Source organism: Pyrgilauda ruficollis, unplaced genomic scaffold (assembly GCF_017590135.1).
Source record: "Pyrgilauda ruficollis isolate IOZ18807 unplaced genomic scaffold, ASM1759013v1 scaffold37, whole genome shotgun sequence".
Classification (NCBI taxonomy): Eukaryota; Metazoa; Chordata; class Aves; order Passeriformes; family Passeridae; genus Pyrgilauda; species Pyrgilauda ruficollis.
The window spans coordinates 15979824-15998504 of NW_024525156.1; the positions used below are offsets into that span (position 1 = coordinate 15979824).

Below are 18681 nucleotides of genomic sequence, written 5' to 3' on the forward strand. Positions count from 1 at the left end.
AGAAGAGCTGCATTTTTTGGGTGTTTTTGTTCTTGTGCATCTTTCTTCATTTGAATTCAGTGAACTGAATTCAAAATCCTAATCAAATATAGGGCATTCCTAAAACTTCACTATTTTAAAATAGAAATTTAAAATTACTTTTTTCTTTTTTAGTAAGATAAAGTACATTTCAAGATCTCCCATTTAAACTACTAAAATTTTGGCGTATGATTTTATTTTCTAAAAAAAGTCTGTGGTGTCAATGGGACTGTACATTCACTTCATGATTTAAGCTTTGCTACATGGAGACAGCTTCCTCTGCTGCCACAACATACTTGTTTCATTTAGATCTGTGTTCTTATTGCCCACATACTCCTCTTGCTCCCAATAAACCAAAACATGAGCATTTGACAGCATCAGTTCCCAAATACTTTCCCAAAACCTTACAGCGAGTCCTTGTCAGACAGCTTGAAATTTTGACTTAGCTAAGCTAAGGCCAGTGAAACTATGGAAAATGTTCACCAGTTTGCTTTCAGACCAACTCTGCTGCATGTGTTCATGAGTTCCATAAAGATTGCATGCTTTACGTTTAATACAAACGGTATCTTTTTTTTCACACCCATCCTTGCTTTTTATATTTTATTTTTGTTTCCCTTGCCTTGGTTGGATGCCTGTGTGTGTTTAATCCAAATCCCTGTCCAGTCCTGGAGTTTGAACTACGGAAAGCCAAGGAGACCATACAGGCCCTTCGAGCCAACCTGACTCAGGCTGCAGGTGGTGTACATAAACCTTTTCTTAAGTCTCTACTTTAAACAATGTAGAAGTAGCTGAGCTCATCCTGTGTGAGAGAGTAAAATTTAGTTACTTCTTTTTTCCTCCCCAGAAAATGAAGTTCCTTTGCAGGAACGAAAAAATTATAAATCAAGTCCTGAAATTCAGGTAGGTGGCTGGTGATAAATGAACTTTGCATGGATTTTAGTATGAATATGCTTCCATAGTTGGAAGGGAGATAAACCAAAGATCTAGTGTGTTTACTTTTTTTTTTTTTTCCAGGAGCCAATTAGACCTCTTGAGAAAAGAGCTCTAAACTTCCTAGTTAATGAATTTTTATTGAAGAATAGTTACAAACTTACATCAATAACATTTTCAGATGAAAATCATGATCAGGTAAAGTTTCTTTGTGGGTTTGTTTGGGGTTTTTTGCACGCCTGCTTTCCATATTCTGATCTTGTCATAAAGTCAAGTAAACTTAAGGGATTTTTTGTGTGCATGTAGTTTGCTTCATATATATGAGTACTCTAAAAGTTAAATATGTTAGTTAGCATTTTCTTATATAAACCGTGGTTTGAAAACAAAGCAGTTTGAGCAGTAGTTTCCCAAAATTTGTAAGAAGGAGAGACAGAGTGCTTGCATTCTTTAAAGGAAGCAAAACAAGAAGTGAAACACTGTGAGTTAGATATTTCCTTGTGTTCTGGTGTGACACGCATTCAGTTGAACTCAAGGATCTGGATCTCAAACATAGTCTTTTCCTTAGATCCTAATCAGTTGACTTGTGCAGGATATGCAGTTTACTCATTGGTTGTCTTCTGGGGATGTGTATGTGTGTGTGTGAGAGTACTTAGTCACCTGTGGCATTGAGTACAGTATTGAATAAGCTCTTGGTAATAAGGTGTTATCCTGGCTCTTTCCCAACATAGGTATGCTTTGATGCATTTTTCTTAAGGTGATGAGTTTTATATCTGTTGGCTTACATTTGATGGGAAGAATATCTTGGGAAGAATGTTTGGAAGGTTCTAATTACAATCTGACTGTTTCTGGGTAGACAAAACACCCAGTAATACCAATACCCAATATGTATTCATCACAAAATGGGAATATTACCAGATTAAATACAGAATTTCATTCAGTTTTATCTGAAACTGGTCCTCCTGTACTTTTCCTACATTTCATATCCCAATCTGTGAAGCAAATATGTTGTTAAATAGAATTTCTGAATCTTCCACCTCCACTGAATATTTGCACTTAACATCCAAATACTTGTGAGAATACAGTCCCCAAAAAAGAAAAGTTTAACAATTTATCTTGTTTGTGTTCTCAACTGAGAATGTTTTGTGTTGTGAGACTATTAACAAAAAAGAGCAAAATTCTTTATTCTAAAAGGTAGCATACTGCAATTAATATATAGTAGGCACATTTTTTTTCTACATTATTCGCATAATTCTTTGAGAAAATATTCTTTCTTCAAAGAAATACATGTGACCAGACTATGGAAAAAATATAGTGAAGATTGGGAACAATAGGAAAAAAGTTTATACCAATACTTAAACTTAATGTCATTAAAGAGACCATCACAACTCCTGTGTAACAGTGCACAAACTTGCTTGTATATACAGACATGGAATATTGTTGTACTAATAGGACGATAAGGTATAAATGAGAAAAGCAAGAATATAGAGTGATGGTTTAATACAGGAGACCCTTGTATTGTTTGCACCTCACTATCAGTCTTCTACAGACCTGTTTAAGCTGGTTTAAGATATTAGACATTAGGAGGAAATTCTTCATGGAGGTGTTAAACGTTGGAACAGACTGCCCAGAGAGGTGGTGGAGTCACTGTCCCTGGAGGTGTTCAAGAAATGACTGGATGTTGCACTTAGTGCTTGGTCTTATTTACATGCGGATGATCAGTCAAAGGTTGGACTTGATCTCAGAGACCTTGTCCAACCTAAATGATTCTGTGATACTGTGCCTGTCTTCCCTAGGGAAATTGCACCTGCACTTGTGAGTGAAATGGGAACAAAACCAATATTTCTGCCTTGTATCAAGTGCATTGGCTTCTGCTAGAATTTGAGCAATGTTATTTCTGATTCTAAAAAGTGTTCATGTCTTAGCAAAAAAAAAGAAAAGTAACCTATGTGGTTTGGAAGGTACTCTCTCTACTATGTTACCTAGAGCTGCCTTTGTGGTCAAACTGCTTTGGTTCCCAAAGTGGATCCTTCCTCTACTATTGTTTCTTGCTGAGTTAAGCTTCCATTTGATTTACTACAATGCAGTCTTGATGTGATTATTTTGCTATTGCATCACCTGTGGTCAAATGAGGAAGAGACAAGAAAATAAAAGGAAGCATATTGTATGCCTTAGTTTCTTTTATTCTTTTGAAGGATTTTGAACTTTGGGATGATGTAGGATTGAACATTCCAAAGCCTCCTGACCTGTTACAACTCTACCGTGACTTTGGAAACCATCATGTTGCTGCAAGAGATGTGGTGGATGCATCAGTTGGTGTAGAAGATGATGAGTTAGAGGCTGACACTCCTATACTTGGGACCGTCCCTGTGTTTGAAACAGCACCACCGTCAATAGAAGTAAGACTGTACAGAAGAGATGTTACAGGTGTTTGATGTACTGCTTAACTTGATTGTACTAAACTCTTCTGTTTCTGTCTTGTGTTTAGCAATGTTTAATAGTGCAAAAATTAGAAGATCAAATTAGTGTGTTAAACAGTGAGAAATGGTCTTTGATGGAGCAAATCCAAAGACTTGAAAGGTATGTTCTTATCAACCTATTTGACTCTTGATAAACGTTGGATAACTTTTCATTGTTTTTCTGACACATATATGGAACCATAACTTAGATACAGGAAATGACTGGGAATTCTTCAGGGCAGGGCAGTCTTTCATTTTCAATACATAGTATTTGATTTAGAAAAAGGAGGCAACTTCAAATTGACTATTTCCCGTTATTGCCCATACAATTTAATTTTGTAACTTCTTTAGTTCTTTGAAAACAATCGCTTCTGATATGCTTTACACAGGTTTTTTTTCAATTAGCTCTATGTCACGCCTTAGTGTGTACAGCTTGCAAACACTGTCAGAAAGATGCTTGTTTTAACATCTGATGTCAACACAGTTTTTCTTTCTGAAGAGCAAGACCAGTATATGTGACTGTATCTTTAATAACAGCAAAAAAAAGATAGGTAAAAGTTTGGTCAAAACATGTCATTCTGTAAGCCATAAGGTATCATTGCTCTTAAGAGGTGTACTAATGCAGTGTGTGGGGAAATGCATAAATTTTAAGTGGCTTTATTGACTTGCATAATTACCATTTCAAAGCCAGATAGGACAGTACACCACTCTAGTATTTTATGTTTTGCATGCTGGGTAGTGTTCTGTCTTGTGATAATTTGTGTTTCAGTGCTCAGATTTCAGCCAGAAGGAGATAAAACTGTTATTACTTGTTTTGTTGATTCACTCACTCAGAATGCAACATTTTTCCTGCTACTAATTATTTACTGAAGTGCTCAATGAAACTAGTGCTTATTTGAACAGTTTGTGTGATCAAAGTCATTTCTGTTATAGGGATTCTTAAACATACATGAATTGAAGAGTATGTTGAGCTCTTCAGCATGTTGTCTTTATTTCTGTGCTGCAGTGATATGATTTGAGCAACATTTGCATGAAAGCTAGTAAAATATTTCATATTTGCTTTTTCAGTGAAATAGATCTTCTCAAGAATGAAAACTTTTCTGTGTCAACTGTTTATGGTGTAGCTCCTCATCCTTCTTTAAAACAAGTGCCTCTCACAGTCTCAGAGGACAATGGACGGTACTTGGATATCCAGAGCTCTGAGAATGACAGTAAACATGGCAACATTGAGGAAACAAGCCTTGCTTTATCAGCTGAAGTGGATTCAAGGACTTCTAAAGATGATATGCTAAATTCTGTGCCCTCTAAAGAGACAGAGAAACTGTCCTCGTGTCCTCCATCATCTAAAGCTGCAGTCCACTTTGACAAACCTAATAGGTTAGTGATAAGTTGTAAACTGCATGGTATTATTAAAAATTCTTGTAAAGTGAGTAGATAATTTTCTAACAGTGAAATTCTGCCAAATGAATAGAACATTTGTGTTTTGAAGGCAAATAAAAGACCTAACATACCTGTAGGGTACAGTGCTGATATTTTTATGTTGTTCCTAATCTCTTTAGGAAGGAGTACATATGACAAACCTACAGTTTTAGTTTTAAGTTTCAGAAATTCTTTTCACTTTCTACTTGTTTCTAAACCCAGCCCTGTTAGTTGCAACAAAACAATAGGTAAAATCAGAATAGTGAATGGGAAGACAAAAGAGTTCTGTTTTCTTTTAAATTTTAATTTAATGATTCTCTTCTGCTTGAAGAGTTGTTGGGAAAAATTTTTGCTTTTTCTGTGTAGATGTGTATAACTCTCCTAGAGAGCAGTACTATTTTTCATTTACTTATTTTGTAATTATCAGAAAGGTATCTAATGGCATATTGCTTTTTTGAGTTTTGATTTTGGGGCAAGCCTTCACTGGGTAGCTATGATTCTTCTAACTAAATCAGGGTATTTGTGTTGTGTTATTACTTGGAGACTGAGTTTGTGCTTGTAAGTGTTCTTGAGAAAGGCCTTTCAACTGTACAAGTGTTTTTATAGTGAAAAGGAGAAGTGATTTGTTCATTAAGTGATAGATAAACCACTGTAGTCATCAGGAGTAACACAGACCACAAACATAATGAGAGTATGTACAACTTGTAATTGTTACCACTGTGGACAAAGATATGCAAGTAGCTCACCTTATGATCTTACTGTTGCTGTTTGTAGGGAAGCAGGCATCCATCCTGCTTTGTCTTTTGTCCCTTAGCGAGCTTTTGCTGATGTTGATACTGTAATTTGTTTCTAGAATTATCTTTCCATCTGAAAATACCAAGTAGAAATCCGTGTGACATTCTGTGCAGATAGAAAAATAAATGCAAGCTTGTAGTGGAGGGGAGGTAGGAGCACCCAAAAATAAAAAGAGTTGCTAACCTGCTAGTAATTACCTTTTTTTTTTCTTGCAAACCCTAACAATCCTGGTTTCTCTGGGTTTTCTGTACTTCTTGCACTAACTTCCAGGGTCAGGGCTACTTTTTCAGTGATACCTTAATTTTTAGAATTGGACAGGAGGAAAGATTTCTGATTGGTGAATATAATACTTTGGAGTCTCATAACAAATTTCTTCTCTCTTAGTTGACTATACTAGTGTTTAACAGGAAAGTAGAACAGCTTAGATTTTTCTGGAAGGTGGTCAGTGATTCAGTTTAAGCTTTCCAGATTTTTTTCTTTTTATGTTTCTTTCATATCCTGGCTAAAAATCCAGACTATGTAGTAATCAAAACTTTGAGCTGTTGCTATATAGTTGTCTACCTACTTTCATTTGGCTTGTTGCAAGTTTCTTCTTGCTCAGATTAATGGTGAGTGCTGGGTGACATTAAGGGCATGAATATTACATTGATGTTATAGGGATAGTGAGGGTGTATATCAAAATAGGATTAAATCACTGAGTGAGGAATGAACTGCGTATTTCTAGTGGAATTTATGACAGTAGAAACTAGAAGAACATCGTTTGTTCTGCTGATCATAGTTTTAACTATAAATGCACATAGATTTATTTGAAAAGAAGTTGAATGAAGTTGTGAATCGCCACTGAGTTAAATGCACAAGTCCCCTCAAATGCAGTTCACTGCAGAAATAAAAAATGCATGTGTAATATGTAGCTGTTTTTGTACTCTGCTTTGGGCTTAGTATGTCAGCCAAGGGTCGAAGGAAAGCATGTTTGATGCAGTGTTTTACAGACCAGTATCTAGTACTAAATTTTCTTCCTGGATTATGCCCTAGGTTTGTAATAATGCAGTATTTTTTTCACTGAGGAAATAAATTATTTGTTAAATGTTTTGAGATCTGCAGGAGAAGCAGCACAATGGAAATGCTGGATATTTATTGATTTCAATCCACGTTTATTTATAGAAGACAATTACTGTCATTTATTCAGAGTGTACTAAGAAGGGTTAACAACTAAGACTCTATCCTAAAAGGCAAGATCATTACTACTGTATCTGTGGAGTGTTTTCTTGGCATAAATCTTGCCCAGATGGGAAGAGAGAAGGGGAAGTGAGCCTGCCTTGTGTGACTGCACTCAGAGCAGCTGTGCGTGCATGCTGGCAAATGAGGACATGACCATCATTGGAAAAATGCCTCCGTTAACAGATGGCAGTGCAAAGCACTAGCAGTGGTTTAAATAGACTGCACCACATGTGTTTATTCAACTAATTTGAGGTGTGTGGTAATTTGCACCAAATACAGGGTGTTTCTGTATATAGCAATCCTGGGTTTTTGAATTAATTGAGTCTTTTGTCTCAGAGTTTTATAGGATAGAATAGTAGGGCCTGGGCTTTTCATTCATTGTTCTTTCTTCTGTTCGGACGTCTTCACTGCTGGCATCTGTTGGCCCTTGAAGACACTTGCCACTGACATGTGTGCAAAAGGCCTTTGTCTTTTATTGTTTTTGTCCAGCATAGCCATCAAGGATTTGGTTAGACTTCATTAAAGAGAAGCTTTCTGGACTGCAAGTATAGCCAGCAATTTTAAGAGGATCCACACTGCCCAGAGCTTGCTGTTATTTAACCCACAGGGAGATTCAGTGACATATTGTCATACTTACTTTTCATTCTCTGCAAAGTGGGAATGGAACTTTGCCCTTGTGTAGTATTTTAATTAGTATTCCAAGTGGGAAAGGATCTGATTTTGAATGAATGCCAGGTTGAAGGACAGCCTGGGCAAAGGGCTGGCCAGGGCCTTGCCTCTGTGTCAATCTTAAGCTGCTGCTTTGCAGTGCTTGCTTATGTTCTCCCAATGTAAAAAACTCTGCAGTCTTGAGTATAGCCTGTAAATCTGTCACTCAAGAATATTTTACAGCATAAGGACTAACATATTGTGAAAGAGGTCTTTTACAACCAGCTACTGTTTAAGTAGTTTAGCAACTTTTTTTTAAGTGAAACTTTCACAATTGCACAAAACCAAGCTGAATAGAATTAAAACAAGCTTCCTTCATTAAAATTTAAAATGTACTTCAAGAATCTGTACTGTTAAGAAAAAAAACTATTTTAAGCAATTATTAAAAAATCTTGTTTATCATAATTTTCTAAATAGTGAGAAGAGAAAAACTGGTATATTTATTGATGTCCTCTTGAATTAGTTTAAGTAATTATAAGTAAGAGATTTGATTCTTAATGGGCTTTTTCAGTTAGAAAAGGATGAATGATGTCGTATTCACTGTAAGAAGTATTATGTTTCAATCTATTAGATAAAATGTGTGTCCATGCACATAATTGTTTGTGTGTTGGGTTTTGTGTGCTTGGGTGTATTTTTGAGGGTTCAAAGGTGTTACCAATTTCCACATAAAAAATAGGAGTTGCCTCCTCTCAGTGTCATTAGAGAACTGAAACAGCAGATGATGGAAATGGGTGAGATGCTTTCTGTGCATATTTTGGAAGGCAAATGTTGTCTTTCTTCTTTAATAGTGGATGAAGCAGTGTTAGATTAGCATCTAAGTACAAGGCCTCAGATAAGGCAGAGGAAGTTGTCATTCCTGGGAAAAATAGGGTGCTGCTGCTTGCCTGTTTAATGTAGTGGTCAGTAATTGTTTTCTGAGAACATTTCTGCCAAATTACCCTCTTCAGACACAGCTGTTTTGAAGCTTTTATCAGGGTTTGATATGGATGCTTAAGGCTTTGAGTAGCTCGGCTGCATAGGCTGGTGCTGGATGAGGCCATGAGGCAGTGCTTGTGCAGATGCACCCTGTATGAGGGCTTAGACAGCAGTTTAAGATTGATTTTGAGGTTCTGGCAGCATTTGAATCCAAAGTTAGATCCCAAAGTGGCAGTTGAGCAAACTCTGTTCAACCCTGAAGCTCATAACTTGACTGACTACTGAAACGCTTTTATGCAATTTGCAGAATCAGAGCATTAAGCAAAAATTTTGTTCCATGTGATTTCTGTGCCCGCCCCACCCCGTTTGCATAATTGTATGCTTCCTCTTGTATTGCCTAAACTTCCTTTTCTTCATGCTTTAGTCCTATTTTTGTCTGTGCAGCAGTTTGAAAGATGTTTTATTTTTTGGAACTAAAACTAACTTCTTAATTAGGATACTCAGGGTTTTTTGTTGCTACAAACTAAACACCCTAAAAGCCAAAGATAATTTTAAAACTTCTGTAGTATGAATCACTTAGACATTCTTTCTGGTTGTCATGTTACCTAGCTGATTAAACCAGAGTGAAAGGACTCGCTTTATCACCTTTCTGATTTATGTTTTCTTCCCCCTCTCCCTTTTTGATGATATTTCAGGAAATTGTCACCAGCTTTCCATCAAGCACTACTGTCTTTTTGTCGGATGTCAGCAGACAGCCGTTTGGGATCAGAGGTATATTTCCAGTTGGCATAAACTAAAATTTCCTTCATTTTGCATGGCAGCAATAGTTAAACAAGCAATAATTGCTTTTAAACAAGACATGGAAAGATGAATCTATGTGCATGAAAGTTAAGAAATAAAGATAGGTTCTCAGATTTTATGCTAAATATGAAACCTAGTGATAGAGGTATAATTACTGGGAACTTTTGAGTCTCTACAAGTGGATTCATGCTTTTGAAAGTACTGACACATCAAAAACAGCTTAATGTATGGAAATAAATACTTTTCTGGTAAGTGATCAGTCTACTGCAATTCTTATTATTCCTTTCAAATGGTGTTTTTCTGTTCCTGTGCTTCTAAAAAAAGCAAACAAGCAACTTGGTTTTCTAGGTATCTCGGATTGCAGACAGTGAGAAAAGCGTCATGTTAATGTTGGGACGCTGCCTGCCTCATATTGTTCCTAATGTGCTGCTTGCGAAACGAGAGGTGAGGAACCCTGAAATTTACGTTTTATTTTCATCAGGATATTTTGTTGTCCATTTTGAAGATGATGTGTCTAATTTCATGAAAGTCTATTACTTGCAATCATGTTCTTACTTTTGTGCATGCATCTCTGCTCCTAGAAAATGGTTTTACACCTCTGTCAGGTGAGTTCAGTAAACCTGCATGGTATCCTAATATTCCTTCCTCTGCTTAAGGCACCCATTAGCATTCAGCAAGACTGTTACTGTAGGTCCATCTGTTTGTGGTAGCACAAATGTTTTTGTAAGGGAAGACCATATCCATGTGCATTGTAAAAACAGGGTCTGTAAGTTCAAACATTGTTTCATTTATTTCGTCTACCAGTTTAAATAAGGAATAATGTTCAGATTCTTTTGCAGCACTACGTACTTAAACAAAAATAATTTTCAACAAACAAATTATTTTAATATCTTTTCTTGGAAGCTCCATGTATCAGCCAAGTGAAGGTTCATCAAAAATACCCCTTTATGAGAAAATGAGCACTCATTTCCTTAACTTTAATATAAGAATGACTAAAAATTATGAAGATGTAATGTATATTTTAAATGTAACTGAAGGTGATGGTTTGCATAATAATTCATGCTATATAGCGTACAAAAGGAAGGAAAAAAATGTGACTGGTTTTGTTTTGCTTTGTGTAAATATTGCACATTACCAAATATGTAAAGAAAACTCTAAAAACTGAAGAGATATGAAGCAAAAATTCAGTGTCCTTATGGTTGACACTGAAATTAAGGGTTTGAAGTAGCATATCTCATTGAGCAAGTTTTAGTCCTTGTTGACAGGACCTACAGTATGATAGACTTAGTCGTGTGTTTTGCATAAATTAATTTTAAGGCTTTGAAAATTCCTCAAGAAATTTGTACTGATCCTGTAATCTAAAATTTTTCTACCATACAAGTAATTATCAGCAGCTGACATGGTGAACTTGAGATGCGTACTGTGTTTTGAAAATTCATAAAAGGCTTTCAATTTTTGAGGGGGTTGGGGGTGTTAACTGGGTGCTCTGGAAATGCTTCTGTCTTTCACAATAATTCTGTGAATGTTCTTGGATCAGTGCTTAATTTCTGATTTCTTATTTATTCCTTTCCTTCCTTCTGCTTGGCAGGATGTGGTATTTTGGCTCCTTTTCACAGCTTTTAGCATAATCTGTGTCATGTGTTGAATATTTTTGTGACCTTTTAGTCTGTTTCCGACTTGATTCCTACTTAGGTTGTTTTACAATGGAAGTTACATTTGATTACATGTATTTTTGCCTTAAATTATCTGCTTCAGTTTAATTCAAAAAGCCACAAATGACAATTGAGTAATTGGATTACATGGGATTCTTAATGTTTCAATAATTCAAATTTGTTTTAAACATATCTTCTTTTAGTGACCTGCCACCTTTTGCTGTAACTGTTTTAATGTTCTTTCTGACATAGTCATGGAACTTGAAGGAAAAGTTGGGTAGATATCTGTCAGTATTTATCCTAATCAAATTATGGAAAGCTAACCTAAGAACTAGGATGTCTTCAACAAGGTATAACTTTGACTCTTGTCTGAAAACAACCTTATAATGAGACTTCTGCACAGAGAAGTGGTGTAAAAATATACCTAAAGATCACTAATTTGGGAAAGTTGTGTAACAGGTTCAGATCACAATGCAGAGTTCTCGCCAGTCTGTTCTGAAACAACAAGAGTGAAAGTATTTAAGATCTTACACTATCAGTGTATTAGGATGGGAGTTAAACATAATTTTTTGATGACTCCCTGAAATGTCTTTGTTCTGTAAGCATCCATCATGTTGAAATGGCTTGCAAAATCTTAAGCTGAAAATTATATGCTATGCATCTTCATTTCGGAGAAACTGAGTTTGCAGAGGCTGACGATCTCTCAGTTGTTGTTGTCCTTTAGCAGAGATTCAGAAACCATTTTTCCTGTACTTTTAAACATCTTAAGGTCAGTGGCAGCCTGCCTGATCCAGTCGTAAGTGTTCTGGCAAATATTCTACTTGACATTTCTGAAGTTATTTATTTTTGTGTGTTGGTGCAGCTTTAATTGTTCTTCAGTGTCTGTAATTTAGGTTCCAATGGAAGGCAACAAAGAAGGAAAGACACAGTATTGAGTAGGGTGGCTGAGGGGATAATTTGCTTCTAAAAAAAGCAGGTCAACTGTGTAAAATCAATAATGCATCATACAGGAAAATTGCCTCAAAGCAATTCATAATTGTCAAAATTCATGTAACAACATATAAATTTAATTTTATTTTCATCTTAGGCATCTAGGTTAACTTAACTTCCTGAAAGCATGTACATCAAAATTTAGATTTGTATATGAATGCAATCACAAATAAAGGAGATGATGCAATCCAAGTAACAGTTAAGTGGAATGACCAGTAACAAAATGCTAAAAAGCAATACTTTAAAAAAAACCCGCAGTGTTTGGGGTACAGTCTGTGATAATACTTCTTGAAAATGAGCAGCTTGGGTTCGTAAAAATTGATCTAGGTTGGAATCTGCTTTCTCAATTGTCATTTTATCACTTAAAATACATTAACAATCAAAAAATTGCAAAAGTAAAATCAGCCACCTTCTATTTTTTAACAGATGTACCATAGAAAAACTCCTTTGGCTAAAATTTAATTAGAGAGAAGCAGTCCTTTAAAATTTTTGTAATAACTAATAAGTGCAATACTCATTTTTCACTTTCTAAGACATGAAAGTCAGTGGTTTTTTGTCAGGAAACAAGAGTAACCTTGTTTGTACGTACAACTTCCATATTCTGCAGTATAATGGAGTTTGGCCCTGATTTAATCAGCTTTGGTTGAGATCTTACTACTCTTGTTCTTAATCATCACTTTTATTTAATTAATTACGTCTTTCATATCGCCCATTATTCCATTGTTTGTTTTTAACTTCTTTTGTGTTATGCAAACTTAGCAAAATCGTGATAGTGGTCTACTGAAATGCACCACTGAGTAGTTATACTGAGAAACTGTTATTTATAGAGAGTTCAACATGTTACGAATAGAGTTTTGCTTTTGTTTGTAAAGTTGAAGCAAAAGTAGTGTTAAGTCTTGAGACTCTGGATTGATGCCATTCTCAACTACACTAGATCTCCACTGTAGACTGAAAGTAACCACATGAATGTGTGGTGACTGCACATAAGTATCACAAGGCACTTCAATTCTCTGACAAGTCTCTTAAAACACAGTAGAGTTGAGTATCTTACCATAAATTTTCATCTCACTCTTATGCTTTAAAGGCCATAAAATACTGGCTTTCCTAAAGAAATGCAAAAGAAGACTGCCAGATCTTGGCAGTATACTTAATTGTTTGCTTCCAGGGGTTATATCTAGCAGATTTCATCATGGTTGGATTTGGATAAAGGTGCATAGACCTGAGTTGCTGGGCATGAAAATTGTCAGTTGTCAATATCTTCTAGATGACCACTTTAATTTTGCATTATAGGGGGAGAATAAAGAAATCTAAATGAACAATTGCAATACTTTGTTACTCTGTAAAACTTAGATTGCAGTAGGCTTCTATAGATTATGTTTCTAAAAAACAGGGGTAGTATTAACCACAGCCTGTTTGCTGGTCGTTTTCTAGTGTATGTGCAATGCTGGTTTTGGCTTGCAGGTCTGTTTTGTTTGGCGGGGAGGAAGGGTGCACATGAGACATAACCATTTTTTAAGTCCCTTTGTTCCCTTCTCCTCGACAGGAGGGCCTAGTGCAGTTTCCTTAGAGTAAAATAACTCAGTCTCATAGAGAATCCTTTTCATCTCTAGTCTGAAAGCCCATGTTTTTCAACACTTGGTAAAGCTTAGTTCATGGATGCACGGAGTTAAATTTGATATTTATGCAAGGAGTTTTATTTGATGTTAGCTTTTGTTGTATCATAAACTTTTGTATGTGTGTTTTCAAATAAACAGTAGATACAGACCAAGTACGAAGTTTTTTCACACCCACACCCTATCACTGATTCTTATGTAAAAGCATCCCTTTGGGATCTCTGAGAGGCTTACTTTGGATCCTGGAATAATAGTCTCACCCTATAAGAGGTAATTAGAGCTGTGATTTTAATATTGGTAAGATTAGTAGCACAAAGTTTTGAGTCATGCGTTAATCCTATGATTAAACTTTTTTCATTTTGAAACTAAAAGAATTAATTTGCAACTTTAAATACATTCTTGCCCAAGACAGTCCCTATCAGTGCATGTTGGTACCTGCAGCTATTTCAGTTGCAGACAATAAGATTATTTCATTTTATTTACTTGTTGTCAGAGGCTAAGTTACAGAATAATTTTAACAGAGTATTGGTTCACAATATAAGCACTGACTATTAAAGAAGATTAAAAGGCACACACTAACAAAATTGATCATGTCATACTGGTTTATATATTGTTGCCTGCAATATTAATACATTCGTATTTGGAGTAACTAAAATATTATTTGAACCTACTGAAGTAACCAGTCTTGACACTTAGCATTAATTACCTGTATTCTTTGATATAATTATTTTGCTTATGAACACTTCAACAATAAGACAGTTATTAGTGAGAGTAGTAACATGCAGAAGACTTGTTGGAATCTTTAGCAAAACATTGTTATAACAATGGAAACAACACTAACAGAAAATTCCTTGCTACCTTCTGAGATGCTCAGTATATGATGCACTTTAAAAAACCCCAAAGTTTAATATTTTGTTGTAGTACTTACCATATGTAGAAGTATAGTTTGCCTAGTATAGGAGTATAGTATGCCTACATGTAGGCATATAGTTTAGATGGTACTAATTACTATTAAAAAGCCATGTTCTTTTGACCATAATGAAGAGAGAGCTACTCCGTAGCTCCATGTAAATGTTGCCTTTATTGATAACTTAACGCAAATAGTGAATCCCTTTCAAAGATAATGGAAGAAGTTGTTGTAATTTAGGAAGTTGTCCAGAGATACTATGGTGAGAAAAATGTGAGTTTTTCCTTGGAAAGACCTACATGGAGAGTTACACAGAAGTAGAGCAGAGGGAAGATGGGCTGTTTCAGTTCTCCTGTGCAATGTGTTAGATCAGTCTCAGAGCACTGACTGTCAGTCACCTGTATGTAGCTTCTCTCACAGTAAAAGCAAAATACCTTTGCTCTCCATTCTGCATCTGAGTAGCTCACAGGTATAAACTGCCTCCGATTGGAATTTGGCTTTTCAATAGTAGAGGTGGGACCTATGACACATAATGTTTTATTGCATTGAGCTGCAAGTGCTGACAATGTTATGATGTCTGCTTGGAATCTAATGGGAAAACAGTATCAAAGCTCTGGAAGTCACTCTTCTTGCTATGGTCATGAGTCACTAGTCACCCCTGTTGGCTAACACCAACACGAACTGTCAAAACTCATGTTCTGAACTCAAAGGCAATAGAGAAAAGAAGGACTTGGGGATGAACAGAATGTGTAGGAAAGTTCCCAAATTAAATAGAGGGAAAGTTGTTGGGTTTTTTTTTGAAACTTAAGTTCTTGCTTTATGACTGTCAGCACAAGTGGTATTCCTTCCCGAGGAATGCAGAGTGTTTCAAATAGCACTGGAAGTCCACTCCTTGATTATTAATAATTAGATAGAGTCTCTACAACCACATTGTGAACTTTTCTCTTGAATCTAAATAGCCAAATACTAATCTTACCATGTTTTATTGGAAAATTGCTACTTTCTATAGCTTCTCTGCTGGCTTAAAGAATGAAAAATCTGAGATTTGTAATACAAATCTACATCAAAGGCATGACCCTTAGCAACAGGAAAAAATGAGCTCAGACCTACCTGTAGGTTGGTTTTTGTTCTTAATGCTCTTGACTGTCCTGAGAAGAATCTGCCCCTTATAAGTCCTTGGGAGACTTCACTTGACCTGTTTCGTCCCTCTATAGAGCAATTTTGTTCTTCTGGTCCCACAGTCCCCTTTGCTTCCAGTTTTACCTTCCTGTCCCTGAGGACTTTAGGGAGCACAGAAAACACTGTTTGAGACTTCTCACTGTTTCTCCACTCCCGTTGATAGAAGGATCTGTAGAAGCCCTGATGCAGCGATGCAGAGAACACTCTCTTCTCCCATAGTATGCATGAGAGAATGTGACCCATGGACGAGAAAATACAGCTAATTCCGTCAGCTATAATAACCAGCTTTCTGCAAGGTAAAGAACCAGCCTTGTATCTGCCCATGTCCTTGCTGTTAGGTTACTCATTAGCCTTTCAGACTCAAGGCAGCAGTTTCTAAGTGAATATTCTCAGGTGTTTTCCTTTCACACAGACTCAGCTGAAAAAAGACAATGTTAACTTTCTTAAGTTCCATAAGAAGCTTGAAAAACCCCCACCTCATGGTACTGCTTTAAAATCTAGCAGTAGTTCTGAGTAAGCAGTTGAGATTTTTGAGTAGGTACTCAAACATACTAAGGAAGTGAAATCAATGTGTTGGTTTCAACAGATGAAAAAAAAAATCCCATAAATGTCCCATTTCATGGAGTGTATTCTTTGTAAAGTTTTTCATAGGAGTATTTAAGAATACTTGCAAGAGCAGTTGAATAATGTGAATTTAGAGTAGATTTCAGAAAGTTAGATATCACTAAATAACAGATGTTTAATTAGCTTTAAGTTTGTAAATGAGCTTCATTTTTTATGGTAGTAGTTATGTTCTTTACCTACAAATTCCAATCAGATTTCCTATTTAAAAGATTTGAGTTTAATGTGTAAGTAGTGGTGTTGAGGCAGGTATTATTTTAGTAATATTCTTTCAAGTATTTTTGAATTAAAGCAGCATTTGCAGGAGAGAAAATTCTATGCAGTCCAAAAAAAGAACTTAAATAGGTTAAACCCACTGCCTTCTCGTAACTTTAAATGGGCAAAAATCTTAAGTAACCAAAAATAATGAGATGTAACGTGCAGATTCTAGAGGAAAAGAAGCTCTCAGCTGAAGAAAGTTATTTAGTTCTTCATGCAATTTAATTTGTAAAGTTTCTTTAATGGAGGCCTTCAGTTCATGTCATTTTGTGTTGTGCTACACTTATTGTAAAACAATCCCAGCTACTCTTAAAAGTATTTAAGAAGTGGAAATGTTCCAAGTATTCAATTCTATTTTTCATTTCTCCTTTTCTTCTTTTAGATTTTTTTAAGTGATAGGTAGAATATTTCCATGTTGTCTCTTCTGTCATAAATTCCCTAATCTGTATCATAATTGAGTTAAATATTGCCAGTGTATCTTCCAGAATCACAGACTGTTAAAATACAGTTCAGGTTGTGTCTTGGTCATCTTTGGACATGGAAAATAGCGCATTAAGTAGAATTATTTTAAATGAAAAAAAAAAAGGCTTGTCAGGAGTTGACTGGCTTAGGCACTGCTCTAAAAGGGAGTCTTGTTCTATGTTTAGTATAAATAGGGCTCCTGCTGTTTAGGAAAATACAGGTTGAGCAGTGAGGATGTTGTCAGTGGTGTTTCCACACATCCACAAGAACATCATGATTAGACCTCTTTGAGTGTCTGCTAGAAGAAATTTGCACCTCCCTGCAAAGTCATTCTAAACAACCACAGATTTTTCCAGGGTTTGTATAATTTCTCCCACTAACATTAGATGTGTTTCCCACTGTCACCTGCTTATTTGTCACAACTTAATAATTCACCAAAGTATTTCTGCTGAAAATTACTCCAAAGTACACAGCAGGTGTGCAAGGTAATCTCCAGATTACTTGCCCATGTTTTTTTCCAGACACTGAAGTTTTTCTTGTTCTTTTTTTCCTGACCTCCCAGTGTGATGTTTCTGTCCCTAAGATATTAAATCACTTAAAAACTGTCTGGCTTCCAAATTCAGTTGGAGTAAAAGCTCACATCAACAAGGTCAAGGGAAGGGACTTCCAGACAATGTTTTAGAAACATTTGTTTCTTCTGGGAATGAATACCATGAGCTTTGTAGGCATATTTAGAAAGGAGGAGGCTTTCACTATGAAGATCTTTATATTTTCTCTCCATGTTTTACATAGTATTTTCTTTGTAATTTGTTCTTTTAAAGGATTTTAATTGCTCCAAAAAGAAAATTCAGCTTCAGAGATCGTTTTTGTATGGAAAAAAAAATCATAGAACCTTTGCAAAAATCAGATAATTGTCAGTCAACACGAAATCTGTCTGCAGTCAACTTCACCAATGCATGTTTCTCAATGTTTATTTTTTCAAACTTGTGCACAAAACTGTGTGGATGTTTAATTGGAAATTTTAATCTTTAACTCTGTGGCATTTTTTCATAGGAACTTTATTCCATAGTTAGCTGTGGAGCTTCAGTTCAGTAGGTAGTGAAAACAGTTGAAACCATGATTGTCCTCTAATTCGGGTTACAGGTGACCTGCATATGTTAATTGTCATCTTTGCAGAGCTTTTCGTTTTATGTGCTGATTCTCCCCTGATTTTTCCTAGCAGGAAAATAATTCTAACTTCTGTAGACCTTCACTTTTCTCAAGTCACTTAAAAAGCCATCACAACTCCAAAGTATCTTTTCTAATTGTTTTGATGTTATGTGATTTTAGATTTATCTTCTTAGTTTCTTTTGCAGTAAATGAATGTATGCCCAAAGCAATTTTACTTTGTTTGATTTTCTCCTACCCACAACTTTTTAGGAATTGATCCCACTCATACTGTGTACAGCCTGCCTCCATCCTGAACCCAAAGAGAGAGATCAGCTTCTGCACATACTGTTCAATTTGATCAAACGACCAGACGATGAGCAAAGGTGTGTTTGCACTTGTGTGATATGGGACAAGCAGGAAGTTTTTTCTCTGTGCAAGCAGCAGTACTAGTAAAAAGTGGATATTATTGGGTGGTATTAAACAAGTTTTGTTTAAGCTGGTGTTTTGCTTATGTAGTGTTGACAAATTTATACCAAGTTCAGGACTTTCCATTTCCATGACCTGTACTTCCACTTACTGAAATATAAGAA

The 18681-nt window shown here is 35.8% G+C and overlaps 1 protein-coding gene across 4 annotated transcripts in view; it reads left to right on the forward strand.

Moving 5' to 3' along the window:
- RELCH (RAB11 binding and LisH domain, coiled-coil and HEAT repeat containing) overlaps positions 1–18681 on the forward strand; it is a 76074-nt gene that overhangs the window by 23714 nt on the left and 33679 nt on the right. For 3 of the 4 annotated variants that reach the window (XR_005955825.1, XM_041475930.1, XM_041475932.1), the window contains exons 3-11: positions 682–753; positions 863–918; positions 1033–1146; positions 3141–3344; positions 3434–3525; positions 4473–4781; positions 9155–9230; positions 9609–9704; positions 18362–18474. Coding sequence is in view for 2 of the 4 variants with exons in the window: in XM_041475930.1 (XP_041331864.1) it covers positions 682–753; positions 863–918; positions 1033–1146; positions 3141–3344; positions 3434–3525; positions 4473–4781; positions 9155–9230; positions 9609–9704; positions 18362–18474 (1132 nt within the window). In the remaining 2 variants the exon portion in view is untranslated. Of the gene's footprint in view, positions 1–681; positions 754–862; positions 919–1032; positions 1147–3140; positions 3345–3433; positions 3526–4472; positions 4782–9154; positions 9231–9608; positions 9705–15774; positions 15898–18361; positions 18475–18681 lie in introns of those variants that run through there. The other variant, XM_041475931.1, reaches the window with a different exon arrangement.